The sequence below is a fragment of the Rhamphochromis longiceps genome, linkage group LG7, assembly GCF_057381845.1.
Source record: "Rhamphochromis longiceps isolate RC_006_pf linkage group LG7, R_longiceps_female_GT1.1, whole genome shotgun sequence".
NCBI lineage: Eukaryota > Metazoa > Chordata > Actinopteri > Cichliformes > Cichlidae > Rhamphochromis > Rhamphochromis longiceps.
Window position 1 is genome coordinate 43,299,741 of NC_140563.1, and position 23,255 is coordinate 43,322,995.

Consider the following 23,255-nt stretch of genomic DNA (forward strand, 5'->3'; position numbering starts at 1 on the left):
AATATGGGCGCCTGGATGTGGGTGGCCACCGAGGTGTGCACGTATATCTGCATTATGATTCACGTTTTAAATGCACGATCCACCCTGACGATAAAGAAGCCACAGTGAGCAGTTATTCTAAGCAATAGCACAATAGAAACAATCATGTGCTTTTTAAAACTGCTCCAAGAAAATGGTGTTGTTGTTTTTTAAATGCAGGAAGGTTTCAGTGCTGTTTTGTTGGGTCATTTTCAGGTCAACACCTCTAAACCTAATAAGGATTCAATGTCTAGCCTTAGGACAATTCATGAGAGTGAACAGCTTTCATATTGGGATCTATACACCAGAAGATAAAACGGTAAATATCACGTGTGTTTTAATGTTTTTTATTTTAGAAATTTCTGATGTTTATTCATAATTAATAATTAATAATTATTCATAATTCACAATTAATCTCTTTAAATCATATCCAACCCCCCTCACTAAAACTTCTGAGCAAAGTAGCCTGGGTCTGGAGTCAGAAGTATTTTAGTCAGCAGTGCTCACTCAGTGATGTTTTTCGGCATCATGTTGCATCACATTTTAACTGATCTTTTAATTGCTTTCTTCGGGGCACTGACCTTTCACTTTCTGATGAATCACGATTCCAGTCAAAAGAGATTGAATGAAAGGTGTCTCAAGCCAATTCAAATTTTCTCACAGCTGTTTAAATAAAGTCACAGGAAAGAAATATAGCAGCCCAAAGGAAATTTGGGAACAGAATTCCAAAATAAAAGCACACATGAAAACTACGTAAAGGACATTGTAAATGTGAGATGACTACGTGGGAATTTTGTTACCATGGAGGCGGAAAGTCGGGCTTGTAAACAAATAAATACATTAATAAAATAGAGTATTTTGTACAGATGTGCATAGACCTTTATGACAATCCTGAACAAAAGTAAAACTAGCAATGACACCTTGTTAATTAGGCAATCTACTTTTTAAAAAAAATTATGTTCACTTATTAGAATCAAACATATATAATTTGTTTTAGTTGATTAGAATATTTTGTTGTTCTGCTAATAAAATGGAGACTGGATGCCATATATATCACATTTAGCATTACACTAAATTAAAGTGATTCTTTTCATAAATGTAATTGAATAAATTAATAGTACGATTACGTCATGAAAACAACATGTTAAATCTGTCTGTGAACTTTGTGTAACTGTAAACAAGTAAACAAACCAAAGATAATATTACCTTGCATCCTACCTCCTTTTTTGTCGCTTGTGTTTTACGTATATTTTGTACTTTTAGATTCGGGGCAACGTGCAGTAAAATTACGCTTGTATTTATAATTCCCTCCATTGACTTTTACTTTACAGGGCTTTACGAAGCCGTGGGACTTTTATTTTGAAACTTTCACGGAAGCTCAATTGGTTGTTGCGTCCGTCTTGAGACCGCTCGAGTCTCCTTGAGGCAGACGCGCGCAGCTGGCAGCTGCTTCAGTGCGCGAGACCCAACCATCGAACGGGGAGCTCGCGCTCCTCGCTTCACCTCTGATGGACTTGAGATAAGAGGAGATCAGTCAGCGTCTCTCATTTTTGATGCCCCGGGTGTTAGTAACACAGCAAGACACAAACTGCTCTGATGCTCTCAACTGTTCCTGCGCCCATTTTAATGTGTTTTATGTGTTTGCGCTCAACAGTGAGGTAGACTTTTATCCGGGCACATTTTAGAGTGTCAGCGTGTGATTTATCCCGTGGATGCGGCTGTCGGAATCCATGTAAGCCCTGCAGGATCAGCCTGTCACAGGGCATCATGGTGCATCAGGTTCTTCACAAGTGGATGAGGAATATTTCTCCAGAGATGCTGTTGCTGCTCCTGGTGCCGATACTGTGCTCCTTGCGTCTGTCAGGAGCGGCTCCCTCTCTGACTACCGAGCAGCTGGACATGGGGGTGGTAAGTTTTGAACCTTTTCTAGCTACTTACAGAGAACCGGGCTCGGAAGTTTTTCTGGATGGTGCAGGGAATATGAAGTGGTGTGTTCTTTTTTGTGTGTTTTTTTTAGCTTTGGTGTGTGAGAGAGCTGGAAGACCCCAACACCCCCCCCCCCCCCCCCCCTTTTTTTTTTTTTTACTTGGGCTACTCTTGAACGTCCAGCGAAGAGCAAGTGCTGGCCTCTCTAAATACTTGCTCTGAATTTTAACTGCGCTCTGCAGTCCACTCCACAAGGCAGAGTGGCAATAGCACACTGCTTGATTAAAAATAAAAAAAAATAAAAGACTGTATAGGATTTTTTTTCTCCCGAGGAGGAACCGCTCCATTAAAAGAATGAAGTTGTGATAAATACATGTCTGTGCAGGGGGTTGCTTCGATGTTGTATCGACCTCTTCCAGCTTATAGTGAACGACAATCCACGAAGCATAATTTATTAATGCTTTTTTTTCCTCCCCTCCCAGTAACGCCTTTGAAAGAGTCCAGAGGATTGCTGTGTTTAAAATAGATGATCCAATACTGTAGTCTGGCGTGGCTCAGTAGACTTGAACTAAATGCAATCTCTTAAATAGGCAGCACCATTGGTGGAGGATACAAACAAATCGATCAGAGCTGTGACTGCTTATGAGAATAAATTTAAGACCTTTAATAATAAGCTTCAGTGAGCCTTCATGGGTTTGGAGCTAGAGCAGAGTAAACTAATCATTAATGATTCTGTTACATTATATTTAGGTGTGTGTGTTTGGTATTGGTGATGCATCTTGAAATATACACAGCCTGTAAAGTGGTAACTGGCCTAATGCTGTATGTCATCATCACTACTACTACAGAACAACAGCATGAATGGCATTTACTTAAGACTGCCGTTAAGAAAGAAAAGAGACCTTATGTTTGCAAGATCATACTGTGTGTTTATAGCCACTATAATGACGGCAGGCATAAAATTACAGTATGCACCATTTACTTTAAAAAAAAAAGTTTGTAAAAGCTGATTATCATCTTCCTAAAGTAGTCCCCGCTGAAGATGCATTTTTCTCCATATTCCACTCCTTAGGGCAACTTCTTTCATTATTTCATTCTTTCTTTCCTTTTTATTGTTTTTTTTGTTTGTTTTGCGGCTCATCCCAACTTCAGTCTTCCTGTCTCACTTTCTTTCAGCCCTCAAACTCTTCTCTCTCTATCTAAAAAGAAAAAAGAAAAACACACAAAAATCCCTACACATGGGATTATTTTTTTGCTTAAAGACAAGAACAAGAGAAGAGATAAGTTTAGATTTTTTTTTTTTATTCATGTGTTACCTTCTGAGCGCTGCGTCATTCAGTTTTTGATACTCTGTTCTGACACATCTGGCACGGCAGACGATCTTATCGAGATGATATGCAGGCCGTAATTGTTGGCACGTATGAGCAACAGAAAGACAATCTGAACACGAAAATTCAAGATATGTAGGTTAAAAACTAGGCACAGATCTGTAGCACAGAGCCTTTTTTTAAGCTCAATGTCCCCACATATGACATATGAGTGTTTAAGTAGGACATATACACACTTTTTCCTTGCTGCATTCCTATGAGTAATGAAAGTAATGAAATGATACATAACAGCAAAAATCATCATATCAGATGTTTTCCTCTTGATACCAATATCTCTCTGTCCTCTGTTATTTTTTTGCACAATGCTATCCTCCTTTTTTAATTGTTATTCATTAAAGAATAGGAAAAATAAAAGCAATGTGCTTTTCGGGACCTCTCGCCCAGGCATTTCTTTAGAATTGCATGAACTGTGACACAACAAACAGTCCAGTGTCACCAGATGAAAAGCTGTAGTAACAGCAGCAATTTTCCTCCATTTACTGTGTCACAGAAAGAAATGCTCAAGGTGGAGTTTTTCCTGCATTTCTAGATAGAGCTGTGTGTGAAACACTCAGCCTCTGTGCAGCCTGTAGACTGAAGGGCTTAGCTTTTTGATGTAATAGTTGGGATGCTTTGCCCAGCTTTCTCTGCCATTAACAGAAGGGTGACACTGCAAAAAACATGCTGCTTGGTAAACCTGAAGCAATTAGTTTAATGGAATGACCGTTTCTTTTATGTTTGAATAGTTTCCAGCTCGATGTGTTGAGGAAACCTTGTTTTGGTTATCAGTCAGGTAAAGTCTTGACTTTTAATTGCAGTCATGTGAAAAAGTTTTCATAGGACGTTCTGCAGTCCTGTGAAAATCATTCAATAGTCAACAGCCACCTTTAGCAGCTATAACTTGAAATAATCTTTTCCTATATGACTTTATTATTCACATCATCGAGGGGAAACTTTGGCCCACTCTTCGTTACAGTTTTACTTCAGTTCGTGAGGTTTTTCTGGCATTCATTTACGGCAACAACTCAAGAGAGGACCTCTCTCGGTCCTGCCACGGCATTTCAGTCAGGTTGAGGTCTTGACTTTGACTGTTTCATTACAACACCTTGATTATTTTCTTTTCCAGCCATTTGGTCCTGATTTGGTGGTGTGTGGGGGGGAACATATTCCTGTTGCTTGACTCAAATGTGAGGCCATCTGTCTGGCAGTTAAAGCTTGCCCCAAACTGACTCTAGAACACTTTGGTATACAGAGACTTCATTGCCCACTCAAGGACTGCAAGGTGCCTAGGTCCTGTGCCTGCAAAACAAGGCCAAAGCATCACCCCTCCATGTCTCTACTTGACAGTTGGTATGAGGTGTTCATCCTTAAATTCTGTGTTTGGTTTTCTCCAGACATGGCGCTGTGCATTATTGCAAAACATCTCACCTGTGCGAAGAACATTGATCCAGAAGTGTTGTGGTTTGTTCAGATACAAATTTGCAAACCTAAGCTGTGTTGCCAGAACAGGGCAGGCTTTTCTCCTGGCAACCCTCCCAAATGAGCCATGTTTGTTCTGTCTTTTTCTATTTGTAATGTCATGAACTTTAACATTTAATATGCTAAGTGAGGCCTATAGAGTCAGAGATGTAGCTTTTGAGTTATTTGCAATTTTCCTGAACATTGCGTAGCAGTATGTTTTTGCTAGGATGTCCACTCCTGGAAAGTCACTCTTAAATGTTTTCCCCTTGTGAATTATAATAATAATGGATTGGATTTATATAGCGCTTTTCAAGGCACCCAAAGCGCTTTACAATACCAAACAATACCACTATTCATTCACCCTCGCATTCACACACTGGTGGAGGCAAGCTACGGTTGTAGCCACAGCTGCCCTGGGGCAGACTGACATCGGCCCCTCTGGCCAACACCAGTAGGCAAGTAGGGTAAAGTGTCTTGCCCAAGGACACAATGACCAGGACAGAGAGCCCAGGGATCGAACCGGCGACCTTCCGGTTACAGATGCGATTCCCAACCCCCCGAGCCACGGTCGCCCTGTGATCTCTTTCTCACTGTCGAATGATGGACTTCAGATTGTTTGCAATTGGCCTTATAACCCTTCCCCGACTGACGGGCAGCAACAATTGCTTCACTGAGATAATTGCTGATGTCTTTCCTCCTTGGCATTGTGTTAGCACACAATTGAATGCTCCAGCCCAGCAAACTGCCAAAACTTCTGTATTTATAGAGATGGTCATACTTGCTAATGATCAGTTAATGAAGTGCTTTTGATTAGCAGCACTTGCCTCTATTTACCCTCTTAATTCCTGTGGAGACAGTAGGGGTGTACTTACAGTTCTGTGAAAACCTTCTTTTTCACATGACTCTTGTGGATGTGGGAGTAGATACCTGTCTCCCTGTGTTAGTCTTGTGATGTCTTGGCAGTCCAGTGGTGTATCTTAACTGTTGCCAAATTTTATCTGGAATAGGCTCCAGATAGTGGTTGAGAAAATAGACTGATGAAGTTTATACCTATAGCATCTGCTAAAGTCTTGATTGGGATTGAAATATTTTGTTTATATATATAGTCCAACCTTTGTAGTCCTCAGTGTTTTGGCAATAGAAACCCAGTCTCGCAGATGGTAAAAAAAAACAAAACAAGACAACTGCTACCGATTTAAGTCCATTTTCAAAGCAGTTCTGCTTTGTTTTTGTTTGTTTGTTTCGATTTAGTCTGTTTAATTAACTCTGATCACATATGCAGACATGCTGATGTCGATTGAAGTCATTTCTTGGCTTCTTCATGTAGGCTGTACTAAAATTTGTTTGATCACAGTGACAGTTTTTATAGTGGTGAGAGCAGCGTCTTTGTAGTTTCTTCTCTTCATTGTGGAAAAAAACATCTATAGACACTTTAAACAACTTTTGCAACATGTTTGCATTGTGATCTTTGAAAATAAGTGTTGTTTCTTCAAAATATGCATACTTCAGTTGGGGTTTTCTAAGGGTATGGCGTAGCCTATTAGTTGTATTGAGATGTGAATTGTCTAGTTTAAGGAAAACATGCATTCCCCCGGACCAAAGCATATTTCTTACTTTGAAAACGGGAGTACCTGAAAAGGAATGTGATGTCCTCTTATGGCCAACCGCAAAAAGCGAAATGTAGAAAATCTCTCTGCTCAAAAAACCACAAAGACATGAAAGTGCCTTTCAAGTTTATATTTCCGAACCCCTCTTGACCAAGGATCTTTGCCTGCAAGTCTGGGACAGATCACATATTTCTTTTTTTTTTTTTTGGTACTAAGAAATAGTTTGAGGACAGAAGAAAAAATATGTACCGTATTTTCACAACCATAAGGCGCACTTAAAAGTCTTAGATTTTCTTCAAAAAGTACGGCGCGCCCTATAGCGCAGTGCGCCCTATGTGTTGTAAGGAGGACGTAGTAGAGAACATCATGAGAACGCTAAAGGGTGAAGTGTGTGCGTTGACTTTATTGCACATACGTGTATAAAAGAACAGGTATGTGCGTTATGCAGCACATCGTTGTTTTAACAACCCTGAAAATGGCAAAGAGACACGCTTACGAAGCACAGTTTAAACTGAAGGCCATCAGCTACGCGGAGGAACATGGAAATCGAGCAGCGGTGAGAGAATTTAAGATTAATGAATCGATGGTTCGCAAGTGGAGGAAGCTGGAAAACAAGCTCCGACAGGTCAAGAAGACGCAGCTGAGTTTCCGCGGACATAAGGCGATCATCGAGCAAAGAACAAGCGGGAGAAGCGTTTCGACGGTCACCATTCGGCTAAAAGCAGTTTCACTTTCACTTTTTATGAAACGGTGCCATTTTTCCATCCGGACCAGGACTACGGTAGCGCAGCAACTTCCAGCGGATTATAAGGAAAAGCTGGCCATCTTCCGCTCCTACTGCAGCAAACACATCGGCGACAAACACATCCAGCGATGGATGACCGATGGAGACCAGTTTCACCAAGAGTGGAAGGCAGCGCCGGGCGAGTTACGCCACAATTTGCCAATGGATTGTAGATGCTTGGGCTAACATGTCTGCTGGCACTGTTGTTCGAGCTTTCGCAAAAGCCGGCATCATTTCCGAGGAGCCGCACGGCACGGAAAGTGACTCTGACAGTGAAGAAAGTGAACCTGGCATGTTTGATGGAGATTTAGCGCAGCTGTTCAATTCAGACACAGAGGATGAGGACTTCGATGGGTTTGATTGATGATAAAAATGTGAGTACCAAACTTTGTTTTGCTCCTGCTTTATTTTTAAATACGCACACTTGTATGCTTGTGTGTTGTTGATGATGACGATTACTGGTAATAAAAATGTGAGTAAGGTACCGAACTCAGGTTTGCTCCCGCTTTATTTTTAAATACGCATACGGTACTTGTATGCGCCCTATGATCCAGTGCGCCTTATGTGTGTGTTAAATACAGTAATGGCACACATAACTGAGACTGCGCCTTTTAGCACAGTGCGTCTTATGGTCGTGAAAATACGGTATTCCAGAGAGGCGACATGAATAAGATGTCTTTGGGGAAACTCCTGACGCTCCAGGGAAGAGGTGTCATCCTGCAGTTCTTTTTTTCAGAGGCCTTATGTGACACCCTCCTACTCTAGGGATCTGAGCTAGATAGCAAATTTTAAGTTCATAGTTTAATTTTCCCAGTAAAGTAAGTGATCATATCATTATGAAAATTACCATATGTGAAAGCTTCTAGCTGAAGCTGGAAGCCAGAAGATGATTTTTAATCCTGCAAAGCCCTGTTAGAGGCAAAAGCATGTGTGAATTACGACTTTATAGCACCTTATACTTGATAAAGTAGAAGAATGTGATTTAGACTTTTTGGAAGATTAAAGTTTCCGGCTTTATTCATTGTCAAAAAAGAGAGAATTCTCACATTTGATCTCACACAAAAAAGTAAATGTAAACAGTATAACCTTACTTCATCTTCTAGGTTCATCATGAAAGACAGAGAGTGCTTATCAGTGCAGACAGCTGAGATGAGTATTAGTTGCCCAGTGACTGATTTGTTGTCACTGGGGAGCCAGAGTACACACAGAGGACATTATTCACTGGAAGGACTGTAAACTACAGATATTATCAGATGATTGTAGACATAATTCTCTTTCCACAGTGGATACAAACCAATGAGCCACAACATTAAAACCACCTGCCTAGAACTGTTCTTACAGGACAGGACATCTGGGGGCGGTCCACGTCGTGTTTGGCATACAATAGGATCCTCGCAATGGGCCCTTGGGGTCTTGTAGGTTATAAGATGGGGCCATGTTGGGCCATATGTAAATATTTTCCATCTGGCGACTGTTGATAATTGTGTGGTGTTCCATATACGCAGTGCAACCTGTACTTTGTGGCACTTGTTAGGTCAGAAATGTATAGAAAAAGTGAACAGTACTCATTATGAACCATATAATTCCAGGTCTTTATGGTGCTACATATGCTAGCTTTGCTTGATGAGAATTTTCATCAGGGTCTGTGTAAAGCTTTCGGCTTTAAAGCCTAAATTATACTCCATTGCAGAAACAGGAGAGTTGGGGAGACACGACGGCTGAGTAGCAGTTATAGTCATTCCTGTTTTATTTTGACATCTGCCTTAAGTCAGCCGTATAGGGAGCATCCAAAGTTTGTGGATTGTAATGTAAATTCTCTCCAGACGAGTTGGCACGATCACAAAAAATTAGGCAGGCATGCAGGCATCCAGTGTCCCTCGTGCTCACCATCGTATGAGGAAATTTAAGTCACTGGGACATTTGAACTGACTCCAATAAACTTCCAGATATAGAAAGTATAACTGAACTGTTAACAATTTGCACCTTCTAAGTTAAATATTCAAACAATGTAATTTCCAAGCAGTAAAACCACCAAAACCGCCAAAATAATGCCTAACAACCTCAAACACAAAAACTGTCCCCAAAGAACAATTACTGACAGACTCACCTGATATGTGTTCAGTCATCTATCCCATCAATAATGGTGTGGGTGCTTTTCCTGAGTGGTATACACATTGAGGTTCTTATCCTGCAGAGGGAGGTCATGCTTAGCCTGCCACTGTGTACACTCACCCGCCACTTTATTAGACACAACTATTTAAGTGCTCATTAACTCATATGTCTAATAAGCCAATCACATGGCAGCAACTCAGTGCATTTAGGGATGTAGACACGATCAAGGCACCCTGCTCTTGTTAAAACCCGGTGTAGAATGGAGAAGAAAGGTGATTTTAAGTGATTGAACTGGCATGGTTGATGTTGCCAGAAAGGCTGGTATGAGTATTTCAGTAACTGCTGATTGTCCAAAGAAGAGAAAATAAGTGCTCTTCTTTGATGCCAAAATAAACAGTAGACAACTCTGGGGTTCCACTCCTGTCTTTTAAGAGCAGGATGCTGAGATTTCAAATCACACCATTATTTGTTGTAAACAACATGAAAACATGGATCTATTCTGCCTCGTATCAATAGTTTAGTTCAGATGGTGGTGGTGTAACAGTATGGGGGATATTTTCGTGGCACTCTTTGGCCCCTTTTATACCAACTGAGCATCATTTAAACACCACAGTATCATTGGTGATGATGTCCATCCCTCCATGACCACAATGTATCCATCTTATGATGGCTGCTTGGATATCACAAAGCTCAAATAAGGTTAAACTGATATGACCTCCACAGTCACCCGATCTCAATCCATTAGAGGACCGGAGAGTGATCTGATGGACCGGGAGATTCACAACATGCATGTGAAGCTGACAGATTTCCATCAAAGATTTCCACATCATGTCAATGTGGACCAACATGTTTCCAGGACCTTGTTGAATCCATGACACAAAGGATAAAAGCAGGTCTGAGGGTAAAAGGCAGTTCTACACGATACTCATAGGATATATAGCCTGTATTTGTATAGCGCTTTACTTAGTCCCTATGGACCCCAAAGCGCTTTACACTACATTCAGTCACCCACACATTCACACACTGGTGATGGTAAGCTACATTGTAGCCACAGCTGCCCTGGGGCGCACTGATAGAGGCGAGGCGGTCGGACACTGCCGCCACCGGGCCCTCTGACCACCACCAGTAGGCAACGGGTGAAGTGTTTTGCCCAAGGACATAACGATGGAGACTTTCGGAGCCGGGGCTCGAACCGGCAACCTTCTGATTACAAGACGAACTGCCAACTCTTGAACCACAATCGCAACCATATACCTAATAAAGAGGTCCATGAGTAGTGTGTATGTGTTTGATATAAAGTACTCAGTCACTCAAGATTTCTAAGGAAACACTCACCTAACCACAAAATAAACCTTTGAATCCTGTAGTAGTGACTCTAACAACCAAATACTGAGTCCTTTAGAAACACCCCACACAGCAGCGATGAGAAGTGTTCATTTTATAGCTACGCTTATCTAGCTTGATATATCACTGAATAGCTCCTATTTGCTATTTCAGCACTTGAGGGAAAGTAGTCATAACAAGTAAAATATAATATGGTATATGTTTCTTGCTCATCATATAATCTTCCTTCTGAGGTGTATTTTCTCCACTGAAACATAACTGCAAGCTTCCCAAAGGAACTATCCATCTGAACGCACATTTCTTCCCTTTGGATAAGCGAGCCTGAGCTGGCCAGATTAGCAGCTGATAAATTACCTAAATTACTGTATATTCAGCCACCTGTGGAATTTTATTCATGAAAAAACACAACCATTACACATTTGAATAATGATCCTAAAACCTTGAGACTGCACTTGTATGTGTGTGTGTGTCCATGTGCCTAGAAGGACAACCACACTCCGGCTAGTCCATTTCTCACCTTCATTTTGCTACGTAATTTCTTAAATGAGAACACCATCTGGCATCAATTCCTCTGGAGCGGTAGGTGCTCCCCTTGTGCTCCCACACTGCCACCACTTACTATCCTTCCCTGCTAAAATCTAAATAATTTAATCAAGTCTTGAAATTGCATCCAGGAGCAATGACAAGAAGCAAAAACAAATGTATTGTTTTTTAGGATCGAGACAGAAGATGGGCTTTAAAAAGTGAGGCTACGTATTTTTTATTTTTTTTGGGAGGGTGGGGGGGGGGGGGGGGGGGGTTATTATAACCAAAAATACATTTTTGATATAACCAAAAATTCTTATTCTTCTATTTTTAGTGACATTTCTGATTGACTTAAAAACCTTTTTTTTGTGGCCTTTTCCATGGTTAACAAATACATGGTCTCTGGGAAGAAAATGTAGCTGGGACTCACTATTATAGTATGTTAATAGGCGATCAATTTGCAGCTTGTGTTCTTAAGAGACCTATAAGCATGACTCAGGAAACATCCAGAATACTTATGCAACAATATCCACTCCACTCATTCTCTGCTGGTTGAATCCCAACCAATTTTCTTCAAATGGTGCTAATCCTCTGACCAGCAGCAGAGCTTCAAGATGCAAATGGTATTTTTAATAATTCAGTTTTTGTTCTATAGGGTATAATTGGGTTTCTCAAACAAGCAGCCTGGCCACCACCTGTAGCACCACCTTTACTAACGTCTGGGTTTGTCACAATACTAGAACTTAAGAAAATGCTGGATACCATTTGATACAATTTTTGATACCACGTGAAGAAAGTGATCAAATGAAGAGGCATAATTGTTTTTAAATAAAAATTATAACAATACTGTTCTGTGCAAAAGCATTCAGCTGCAGCCATATCTATTTCCTGTTTTTCTGGTGACTTGGTTTCATCGCTGATCAAATATGTCACAATTTCTGTCTGGTTGCTGGCAGTTTTCTCAGCTTCAATCAGGGACTTTAGGAGGACTATTACACTTTTTACTGTCTCCATATTGTTTTCTCCACACCCTCCTGGTGACATCATCAGCCGCATACATTTATGCTCACCATTACAGAGTGGATATCCCCTTCAGTATTCACCTGAAAAATGGGTCTTGGCACTCTTGCTTCTATATCAGCAATGGTGAAATAATTCAAAACCAGAAGCAGAATACCTGCAGTTTTTTTTTCCAAAGTTTTTTTCCACAATATTCCATCTTTTCAAACTGTTCCAACAGCTCCTGCAGTATAATCTGCAAATCTCTGAGCTTCTGTACCGATATAGCATTAAAAAAGCAATAAAAACTGCAGCTGCTGTGGCAGGAGCACACCACACAAGGTTACAAAAATTAAGAGGTGCCCAATGCACAGAAGTGGTGACATCAATTTCAATTCAGCTTTGTTGTACGGTGACGTTCATGAGGCACCGGACAACAGGTATAATGGGTCCTAAATGTTAACCTTGATAAAATGGCTAACATTAACATGTCCACTGACTAAGTTAATATTTATGATAACGTTAGTATTTTTAAACTGAAGCTTTACTGACCTGCAAAATGTCTCATAAAGATAGGTTTGTGCATTACTGTTTAGCTGCTAGTGGCATGTTTAGGTGCTAGTGACAGGAGGAGCTGTTTGCTGTGAAGTTGTGTGTCAGGTTTTGCAAATGAGTGTCTAATCCAATAATAGTTACTAATAATTAGAATATGAGTAATAATTTATTGAAGACCCTAATCGGTACACATGCTGCCAACTGCTGAAATTTGTTTCTGTCACTGAAAAAAAATTGTCATCCATAAGTCAAAACTTTTGGTTATTATCCAAAAGTTTCAGCTTACTCAGAAGTTTGAGTGAGCACATAGACATTTTGAGGTAATAACCCAAAATTTTGATGCTGGGGGGAAAAAAGTACCATCAAGTTGTCTGTACTTGCACTTCAGTACCTTTCACTTTCTCCTTGAGTGTACCCCGTTTCAAATAGAACACTTTCTTTTGCACTTTTTGCCAGCACATCTTGGTTTGTCTTATTACTCCAAGAAGTCCAGGGATAGAAGGTGCTCAAAGAGAAAATGGGAAGCTGTGACAGTCAAGGATTGCTGCACTAACTAATAGAGACAGGTCAAGAAAATAAGACTTATCCCAAATGAGCATTCTGCCCACACAGAATATGATTTATCAGCAAGCATAATTTACAAGTAGTGACTGTCTGGACAGTGTATTGATATGTATTTCTAAAAATTTACCTTAGTGAGTGATGAGGAGTCCTGAAATGTTAGCCCACACAAAAATAACTGGATGCTAGTTTCCCTGTAAACCTGTTATTAGTCTCTCACCCTGAATCATTAGGATACTTTTAGCAGTGCTGTCCCATTTCATCAAGTGTGACCTGCCGTCTGTAGAAAGGTATCATGGGGCTTATATTGAGGGCAGCAGATTATTTCAGGAACAATGACGTGGGAGAAGATTTTAATGTTGGAGAGAACATATTTCTCCATAAAGATTGACAGTCAGCTTGTAATTTAAGCTTCTCAGTAAGACGGAAACCAGTCCTTCAATCCACTCCTATCCAATCTGTCACCTCAGCCATGATAAGATTAAAAGTTCTCTGGAGACATGCAAGTTTCTGAGAAGACTGTCAGCATTATTGGGGAGTTCATTATTTCCTCAGAAATCAATTCAGAAATGGTCTCAAGAGCTCCGACACCTCATTGGCTGCCACTGTAGCATGGTGGTGTGGGACTGATGTGTGGCAGCTGTAAGACTTCTCCATGGCATGTTTCAGACAATGATAACATTGATTTCCTGATAAGATTTGGCAGCATGTGTTCACAACTTGATTTACTGCAGGCAATATTTATGTTGATCTATGAGGAGACTAAAGTATTGGAGTTGTAAAATAAAGCTTGCAATTTCAACCACGTATTCCATTGTCTGTGTTTATTGAGTGTAAAGAAATTCTAGACCTGAGGATTGATTAGGATGTTTTTGTTTGTTTTTAATCAGTAGCTGAATGTGTTTCATACAGAGGGTATTTATGTCACATGTCTAAAATAATAGACATGTTTATTTTCATCAATCCAGCTGTCTACATGAGTGTCATAACATTTTGGTTGGTGCTATATGCACGTCAATGTGACTGGGAGCATGGTATTTTGTGTATATTTTGTAGGGCTGCACGATTAATCGTTAGAAAATCGTGATCTCGATTCATACTTATGTGCGATCTCATTTCCAAATGATAACGATTTAAAAAAAAAAAAAAAAAAAAGACGACGTCGATTGTACCGCATTTTTTTTTTTTTTTTTGGCCTGTCCCGTTTGGCTCTTTTGCCATCAGAATTGTTGTCTAAAGGCAAAGAAAGATGCCCAACGGATTTTGATCCGGGACGTAATCTGCATGAAAACAAGCGCTCACTCTTCCTGCTCAACAAATGACAAGGGCGGAGCCTTATACCACGTGATACAGAAGCTGTGCCGTGTGATGCTAAAATTAGCAGGGAAAAAACAACGGAGAGCATGTCAGGGATGACGAGAAAGTGACAGGAGAAAATCCGTCCCGGTCAACCACCCAAACATCAATAACGGGAACCTTATACAAGCAGTACAACATGTTGCAGCAACCACAAAACATGAGACATTTGTTGTTTTTATGTTTATTTATTGTTTTTATGTTCAGTCTCAACTGTTACGAAGTTGATGTGCAGTTAATAAGTGCAATAAATATTTATACTGGAAAAGAAAATCGTGAGAGAATCGTGATCTCAATTCTAAGCCAAAAAATCGTGATTCTCATTTTATGCAAAATCGTGCAGCCCTAATATTTTGTCTAAATTGCATCTTGTCCTTTGCTGTGTTCCTGTATGTGTGCTCCTTGCTTTGTTTTTCCTGAGTTTCCTAATTGTGTTCTAGATGTTCAGATTCCTGGGCATGGTTCCCTGTTGGGCTGTCTGGTTTTGGACTTTGTGATTTTTCTGGTCCAAGATGTGTTAAAGCTTCTTTAAAGTTCATTCCTGACTCAACAGTCCTGCATTTGGGTCCATATAATTTGTCCTCCACACAGCATGTCGAGACACCAATCACATTAAACCATGCTTGCATTGGTTATAATGCAGCTTCCATTATTCTTTCTTAATTTATCTATTTCACCCTTTTCTCCACTGGAAACTGCAAGAGCCCATGTGTGAAGACAAAAGCTGCTGGGTTCTTAGATTGGAGAAGTTATAACAACAACTTTTTGTTAACCATGTGTATCTGCTATTTGCTTTTGCTGAAAGCTAATGTGCTTCTTTGTTCCTTATCTTTATACTTTTGTGTTTTAATGAATTAATTGTCAGTTTGTCTTTCATTGTTATAGGTCAAATTTTTACATGACTGGTAGAATTGGATGACATGTAGGATGAATCCATCTTTAATTCATTCAAATTACTGACTGAAAATTCACTACACCTGTGTAGAGTCTGACAATAGAGTTTGTCAGTTTGTCATTGCCTAGCCTATAGAGATCGGTGGTCTTCCCTCCACGGATATCTCTCCCCAGACCATCACTGACCCATCACCAAACCGGTCATGCTGAACAATGTAACAGGGAGCATGATGTTCTTCACAGTTTCTTCAGACCCTTTCATGTCTGTCACATCTGTTCAGGGTGAAGCTGCTGTTATCTGTGAAAAGCACAGGGTGCCAGTGATGGACTTGTCAGGTCTGGTATTTTATTGCAAATGCCAATCGGGTACACAGAAGCAGGCAGCGAGCAAAAGGCCCACGAGAGCAGATCGGGCCCTCAGGCCAATCTCACGAAGTTTGTTTCTGATTGTTTGGTTAGAGAATTTACACCAATGTCCTGCTGGAGGTCATTTTGTAGCTCTGGCAGTGCTCATCCTGTTCCTTCTTGCACAAAGAAGCAGATATCGGACCTGCTGATGGGTTAAGGACCTTCTACAGCCCTGTCCAGCTCTCCTAGAGTAACTGCCTGTCTCATTTGAATCTCCTGCGTGCTGTGAGAGACAGCAAAGCTTCTGGCAATTGCACATATTGATGTGTTGTCCTGGAGGAGTTGGACTACCTGTGCAAGCTCTGTAGGGTCCAGGTATTGCCTTATGCTGCCAGTAGTGACACTGACCCTAGACAAAACCAAAGCTAGTACAAAAAACAGAAAAGCTGAGGAGGGAAAAATGTCAATGGCCTCAACCTGTAAAACCCATTTTGGAGATTTTGTCTCATTGTTGCCCCTCTAATGCACCAGCTATTAATTTCATTAACACCAAAGCTGTTGTAACTGATTATAAAACCCCCTCTGCTGCTTAACTGACCAGATCAATATCCCGGAAGTTTAATTGATTTGATGCTATACTCTGATTAAAATGTGCTCCTTTAATTTTTCTGAGCTTTGTACATCTAATCGTACACTGTTACTCTTAGTGAAGTTGTAAGTAATTAACTTGACATCCTAAACAGATATGAAATGTAGAAAATGTTTATGCCCACATTCTGACTCGCTGTAGTGATGGCAACATACTTCTTTTTATTGTCACGCAAAACATCATTGATGCCAATGATAATTTTCATTTGAATCAGTAACTTCTTCATGAGCGAAATGATTGATTATTTTTATTTTAACCATCCAAATTTGAATTCTCAATAGAAAAAGAAAAAAACAAACAATTGGTGCACTGAAATAAAAATTATTGCAGCAACTGTCAACCCAGTCTCTCTAATATAGTAACATTGGTTGCTCATTTGAATCAGAATTTTTTGGTCTTTGGCAAAAAGATTTTCTTCAAGTAGGATTGATATTCTGGTTCTTGTATGCTCTGCAACAAAACTTTAAAATTGCTGAAAATACTGATAATAATAGTAGATATTAACATATAAATAAGTTATGTAGTAGTAATGTACGAGATGATGAACTACAGCTCATCAAATCCACTATCTTAAACAAGCAGAATAGAGAGATGCAAAAGAATGTGTGTTTTGCACAAGATTGAATTAAAACAAATAGTTATGTGTAATCTTTCAGTGCTTTGTCACAGATCTTTTGAAACTGGAACTTGTAAATTAATCAAAATGTCAACCACATTAGCAGACGTATTATGCCCGCTCCACCTTGGTATCTTTGTTCTGGACTGAGCTACACACTGGAGTAGCTTTGCAAAAAAAAAGAGAGAGAAAAGAAAGAAAAATCCCATCTCATCTATACTGGCCTTTCCGGGCCCATTAATTAATTTGCTGTCTATTAAGGGGTCCCTTCTGGGGGGTCCCTAAACAAAACTATTATTCAGTTTGTTTACTGACTTCCTCTTTAGCACAGCTTCAAAAGATTCCAGTGGTTTTCCAAATACTTGTGCTCCTCCCCTACGTCATCAAGTCAAGTAGCCGTCCTCGATCATCTTATTCACATTCAGAAGCAGATGATTCCCCCCGGACCACCATCGATCGCTGTAATGCATTTAAGCAAGAGACTCGGCGAGAGAGTATTTCTGTTTTTCTGTCAGTGGTATGACCCGAAGTTATACTGAAAGTCTGAGGGGCACAAGGTCAGCAGGGATAGAGACAGCACAGTCCCAACGTGGAGTCAGACAGAGCACCGTCCAGTCTCATATACTTCATCCTGTTTGTCAGGTAGTGAGTGATGACCAAATCAAATTAAATAAAAAAGTGATGACTTGGAGAGAACCACAGCTGCTTTTACTCATAATAAAAAAATAACAGCTTGCACGATTAAGTGAAGCTTTAAACAAGTTATCAAGGCTACAAATTCTATGCCAACTATCTTCCGTGGATCTAAAGTGTTTTCTTATTCAGTAAAAGCAAAGAAAAAATTCTTTAGACCCAAGAGTAGAAAAAGAACTGAAAACACGCATTTAGTGAAGTCTGAAGCCTGAGATTTTGGCTCGTAGTGGTTATTTGTACAAACGCTAACCTCATTATTTGAAATGCAATATAGGCCCAGTTTGTTTTTGATTTAACGCAAGTACTTGTTAAAAAAAAATCTTTCGATTAAAGTTGTTTAGCTACACATTAAGCTTTCCATCATTTCTGTGTACCGTATTTTCACGACCATAAGACTCACCGTACTAAAAGGCGCAGTCTCAGTTATGTGTGCCATTACTGTATTTAACACACACATAAGGCGCACCTGATTATAGGGCGCATACAAGTATGCGTGTTTAAAAATAAAGCGGGAGCAAAACTGAGTTTGGTACTCACATTTTTATTACCGGTAATTGTCATCAATCAAACCCATCGAAGTCCTCATCCTCTGTGTCTGAATTGAACAGCTGTGCTAAATCTCCATCAAACATTCCAGGTTCACTTTCTTCACCGTCAGAGTCACTTTCCGTGCCGTGCGGCTCCTCGGAAATGATGCCGGCTTTTGCGAAAGCTCGAACAACAGTGCCAGCAGACATGTTAGCCCAAGCATCTACAATCCATTCGCAAATTGTGGCGTAAATCGCCCGGCGCTGCCTTCCACTCTTAGTGAAACTGTGGTCCCCATCGGTCATCCATCGCTCCCACGCCGCTCGCAGCCTTACTTTGAACGGGCGGTTCACACCGATGTCCAGCGGCTGGAGTTCCTTTGTCAGGCCTCCCGGAATGACAGCAAGCTCACAGTTCATTTGTTTCACTAGCTTTTTCACATTGGCTGTGAGATGGGCACGCATAGAGTCACAGATCAACAGCGTGGAAAAAACCACCTGGTCTCCTTACATACACCTCCCTCAGCCAGTCTTTCATCATTTCCTCATCCATCCAGCCCTTTTCATTTGCCTTAATGATGATTCCTGCTGGAAACTTCTCTTTAGGCAAAGTCTTTCTCTTAAAAATCACCATAGGCGGCAGTTTCTGTCCATTAGCATGGCAGCCAAGCACAACAGTAAAAGAAGACTTTTCGTGCCCCGTTGTGCGTATCGCTAGCGTGCTGGTCCCCTTCTTCTCCACAGTGTGACTCACCGGGATGTCCAAAGTGAGCGGGACCTCGTCCATGTTTGTGATGTGGCTGGGCTGGATGTTTTTGTCGGCGATGTGTTTGCTGCAGTAGGAGCGGAAGATGGCCAGCTTTTCATTACCGGTATAATCCGCTGGAAGTTGCTGCGCTACCGTAGTCCTGGTCCGGATGGAAAAATGGCACCGTTTCATGAAACGAAAGCACCAAGACGGACCTCCTCGGAAATGTTCAATTTTAATTTCTTCTGCTAGCGAAACCGCTTTTAGTCGAATGGTGACCGTCGAAACGCTTCTCCCACTCGTTCTTTGCTCGATGATCCACCGCTCGAGTCTTTCCTCCAACTCGGGCCACCTCGCCTTATGTCCGCGGAAACTCAGCTGCGTCTTCTTGACCTGTCAGAGCTTGTTTTCCAGCTTCCTCCACTTGCGAACCATCAATTCATTAATCTTAAATTCTCTCGCGGCTGCTCGATTTCCATGTTCCTCCGCGTAGCTGATGGCCTTCAGTTTAAACTGTGCTTCATAAGCGTGTCTCTTTGCCATTTTCAGGGTTGTTAAAACAACGATGTTCCACATAATGCACATACCTGACCTTTTATACAGGTATGTGCGATTGTCCGGTATATACGATCAACGCCCACACTTCACCCTTTAGCGTTCTCATGGTGTTCTCTACTACGTCCTCCTTACAACACACAGGGCGCACTGCACTATAGGGCGCGCCGCACTTTTTAAAGAAAATCTAAGGCTTTTATGTGCGCCTTATAGTTGCGAAAATACGGTATCTGCTGTAAGCAGTTTGCTCAAAATAATCAAATCGGTCTTAGTCGGCTTTGACACAACCAAATATCCGACTTTACAGAAGTAATGGGCCCTACTGTGTCAGTAATTTAGCAGGAATTGCTGTTTTCCTCAGTTAAATATGATCCTACCGTCTCCCTCAGCCTTTCACTGGCTTCATGGTTTAGTTTAACTGTGGGTTAGAGGAAAGTTGGCTCCCTTTCAGGCTCTCCTTGTAGAAAACCCTAAATCAAGTCCATGTGGCTTTTCTATTTTAATGCAGGCATCCCGCCTCCTTTTAGTCATGAACCAGATCAAATTTTTGGTTGCAAGTGGTATTCAAAGGCCTTGTAATTATGGCGGTATCTGGTGTTGCTCCGATTGCTAGTTGAAGTTTAATTTTCAGGCACATTTTCCCCACAAATTGAACTGGAAGAAACCTCAAAGCATCAACAGAGCTATTCTGAGTTCACTGTCCAAAACTGGCAGAATTATAATAAATGTGCATTCCTATTTGTGTGGGGAAGGAAAAGCTTAAAAAGTGCTTCTGGATCAAAAAGCATGCTGATATTTATCTCTGGCATTGGCAAAGAAGTGATTGGAAGCACTGTCTCATGGTTTACTACATATAAAAAAAATAGATGGGAGAAAATAGGTTTCTGAGGGAATATTTGATGTGTGCTTTGTAATTAACTTTCAGTATTGTATGTTCTCAGACTCCATGTTCGCATCTTGTCTGTTCATCTGAGTAAAATGGGATAAAAGAACTAAAGCCAGATAGACAAAGTGTTTGCCCAGTGTCCAATGTGATTCTTGGAAGATGAATAAAAGCTTGATTGAAAACAAGCATTAAGGCATACAAATCAGACTTCTTTTACAGAGAGTAGACTCACTTAGGTCCATAACACACTGCGCAGCCACATTAATTTGGAGAGGTTCTTTTATATTCAAGATTGTATCTGGAGGTGCCTGTTAGCTCAGTAATTATTCGTTGGCTAATTGCATATTTGCCATGTTTATTTCTTTCTCCACCCCATGAGAGACAAATAGAAAGTGTTATTTCTCAGTGAACCTCTACCTAAGTCACAACAAAACTAATTGCATATCCTCGACAAAAGAACTGGGCCTAAAATCTGTGAACTCCTCAAAATTCAGCTTAAGGGCAAAGAATAAAAGAGAAAGATAGAGCTGCAAATAAATGGATTACTCCTTGATCTTAATGAAGTATCTGTCAATTAAATCTGTTCAGATAAAGAACATGGCAAAACTCAACAAATTTTAAGGGACCATTGAAAAGTAATGATCCATTCAAATAGTCTCAAGACAGGGCCAGAGTAAACAGGAAGTCCTTCTTGGAAACTGTTCGGAAAAGGCCAGGTCCTTTTTCTAAATGAATACTGGTGGCGGCTTTGATGAACCAGCATCTAGCATGGCTAACATCAACCAATCATTTCAATGACCTACAGAGCCGTACGATATAGAGAGCACCGAGGCAAGGTACAGCATTACAAGCTTTGAAAATGGATTTTGTAAGGAAGGCAGCCACTCTAAAATATATTTGCCAGGTAATTAAGTGAACACTTATAGCATAACTTTATTGACAAGCAGTTCTGCAGAAGATATTGACCAAATAGTAAAATGCATGCTTTCAAAGGTTCCATAATAAAAGCCCTGTTAAGAAATGGAGAAAATTATGTGATGAACACTGAAACATTTAAGCTTGACGTGCATGAAGCATTGAGATGTGTCATTTTTGTCTTTGCGTACAAAGATTACGGATGTTACACATATTCTGTCAAAGTTCTCAGTCATCAGGGTCAAGTCAGTCTGAAGTGCTTGAACTCAAGCCAGCAGGACTTTTTATATGTTAATGAAGATGTTTATATCTCTCATCCAAAAGCCTTCCTCAGCTCAGAATGCTGATGGGCAGTACCAGAACCTCTAGAGAGGTTATCACAGTGGAGTTCATCCTGAGAGCCGTTCACCCACGCTGTCACCATGAGAGACGTTATGGTCACATCAGTCAAGATGGCAACCAAGGTGGTCACTGGGGCCCTAACGAGTCACATGACAACAGGTTGGGTCAGCAAATCTCAGGACCACTTCCAGGGTAACAGTCCCGCCATGAAAGTGGTCCTGAGATAGAGCGGGTCTTCTACTAATCGGAAGGTTTTTGGTTTGATTTCTGGCTCCTTCAGTCTGAATGCCAAAGTATTCTTGGGAAAGATAGTAAACCCCAGGTTGTACTGATGCATTGGAGTGTGTGAATGTTAGTTACGTATTTTAAAAAAAAAGCCTGTATGAATGGGTGAATAAGACATGTTGTATCAAGAGCTTTGTGCGCTCAAGAAGAGTAGAAAAGCATCATAAAAGAACCGGTTGACTTGAATTATAGGTCAAACATCTGGTACCCCCCATCAGCTCTGTGGATGAGAGGTGACAGATTGTATTTTATATAAGCTCATGTTTGATTAACCAGTGTTTGACGCTATGAGTGCTAAGAACTGGTGGATACCTCAGGACATCTTCTCTGTGATACTGGGTAGCTGATTTGATTAACCTTCTGATGTTGGGGCAGATGAGTGCAGTGATGCTCTCCTCAGTCGCTTCCCATTCACGTCACAGCGTAGCACACATTTCCAGGTGGAGCTGGAATATTTTTTGATGCCAAGCAGGGTACCCCTTGAGCAACTGTCAAAGCAGCATATGGTTTTGTTGTTTTATATTGACACTGTTGTTGAAAATGCTGACTTTCTAACACAGGCGGCCTTGAAAACAAACTCTTTGGTGTGCTTTAGGATAACAATGGAAATGAAGAGTTGGTAGAAAGAACAACTGTGGACATTTCTCATTCCTAAGATACATTAATGAATCAGTGCAATCTCGTACTGATTTAAATGCAAAAACACAAAAACTCTCATAGTTCTTCATCTTTTCATACAAATTTAAAAGAAATCTGAGAATGCAATGACTGCTACAGCTCTGCATTGATTTTATTTTAGATGCTGACATTTAGCAGACTTGGAGATGCAAAACAAATCCTCTCATCTGACAGCCTGTCTGTAATCCAAGGCTGATTTGACACTCAGAGCCAATATATGGAAGCAAGAGTGAAGCTACACTCAGTGCAATTCACAGTAGAAGCACTGAGCAGGCAATAGAAGTGACAAGACTACAGATGTAAGCATATGTTAGCATATTTACGAGCATTGTCTGTGAAGAAGCCGATCACCCTCAAGGCCCATGCACATATTAGCCAATATTAGCCAAAATGTGTTGATTTAAATGGATTTCCACTGTAGGCAGCTCTGTCAGTGCAGGGCCAGTATAGCAAGTTATTGAATCAAACTGACTTTAAATCAAATTTATCAAACAATAGATGCTG

General features: G+C 40.6%; 1 protein-coding gene across 1 annotated transcript in view; it reads left to right on the forward strand.

Moving 5' to 3' along the window:
* Positions 1-1,482: 1,482 nt before the first annotated feature.
* mmp17a (matrix metallopeptidase 17a) overlaps positions 1,483-23,255 on the forward strand; it is a 125,593-nt gene continuing 103,820 nt past the window's right edge. Inside the window, exon 1 of the mRNA XM_085413755.1 lies at positions 1,483-1,926. Coding sequence (XP_085269881.1) covers positions 1,786-1,926 — 141 coding nt within the window. The 5' untranslated portion in view covers positions 1,483-1,785. The remainder of the gene's footprint in view (positions 1,927-23,255) is intronic.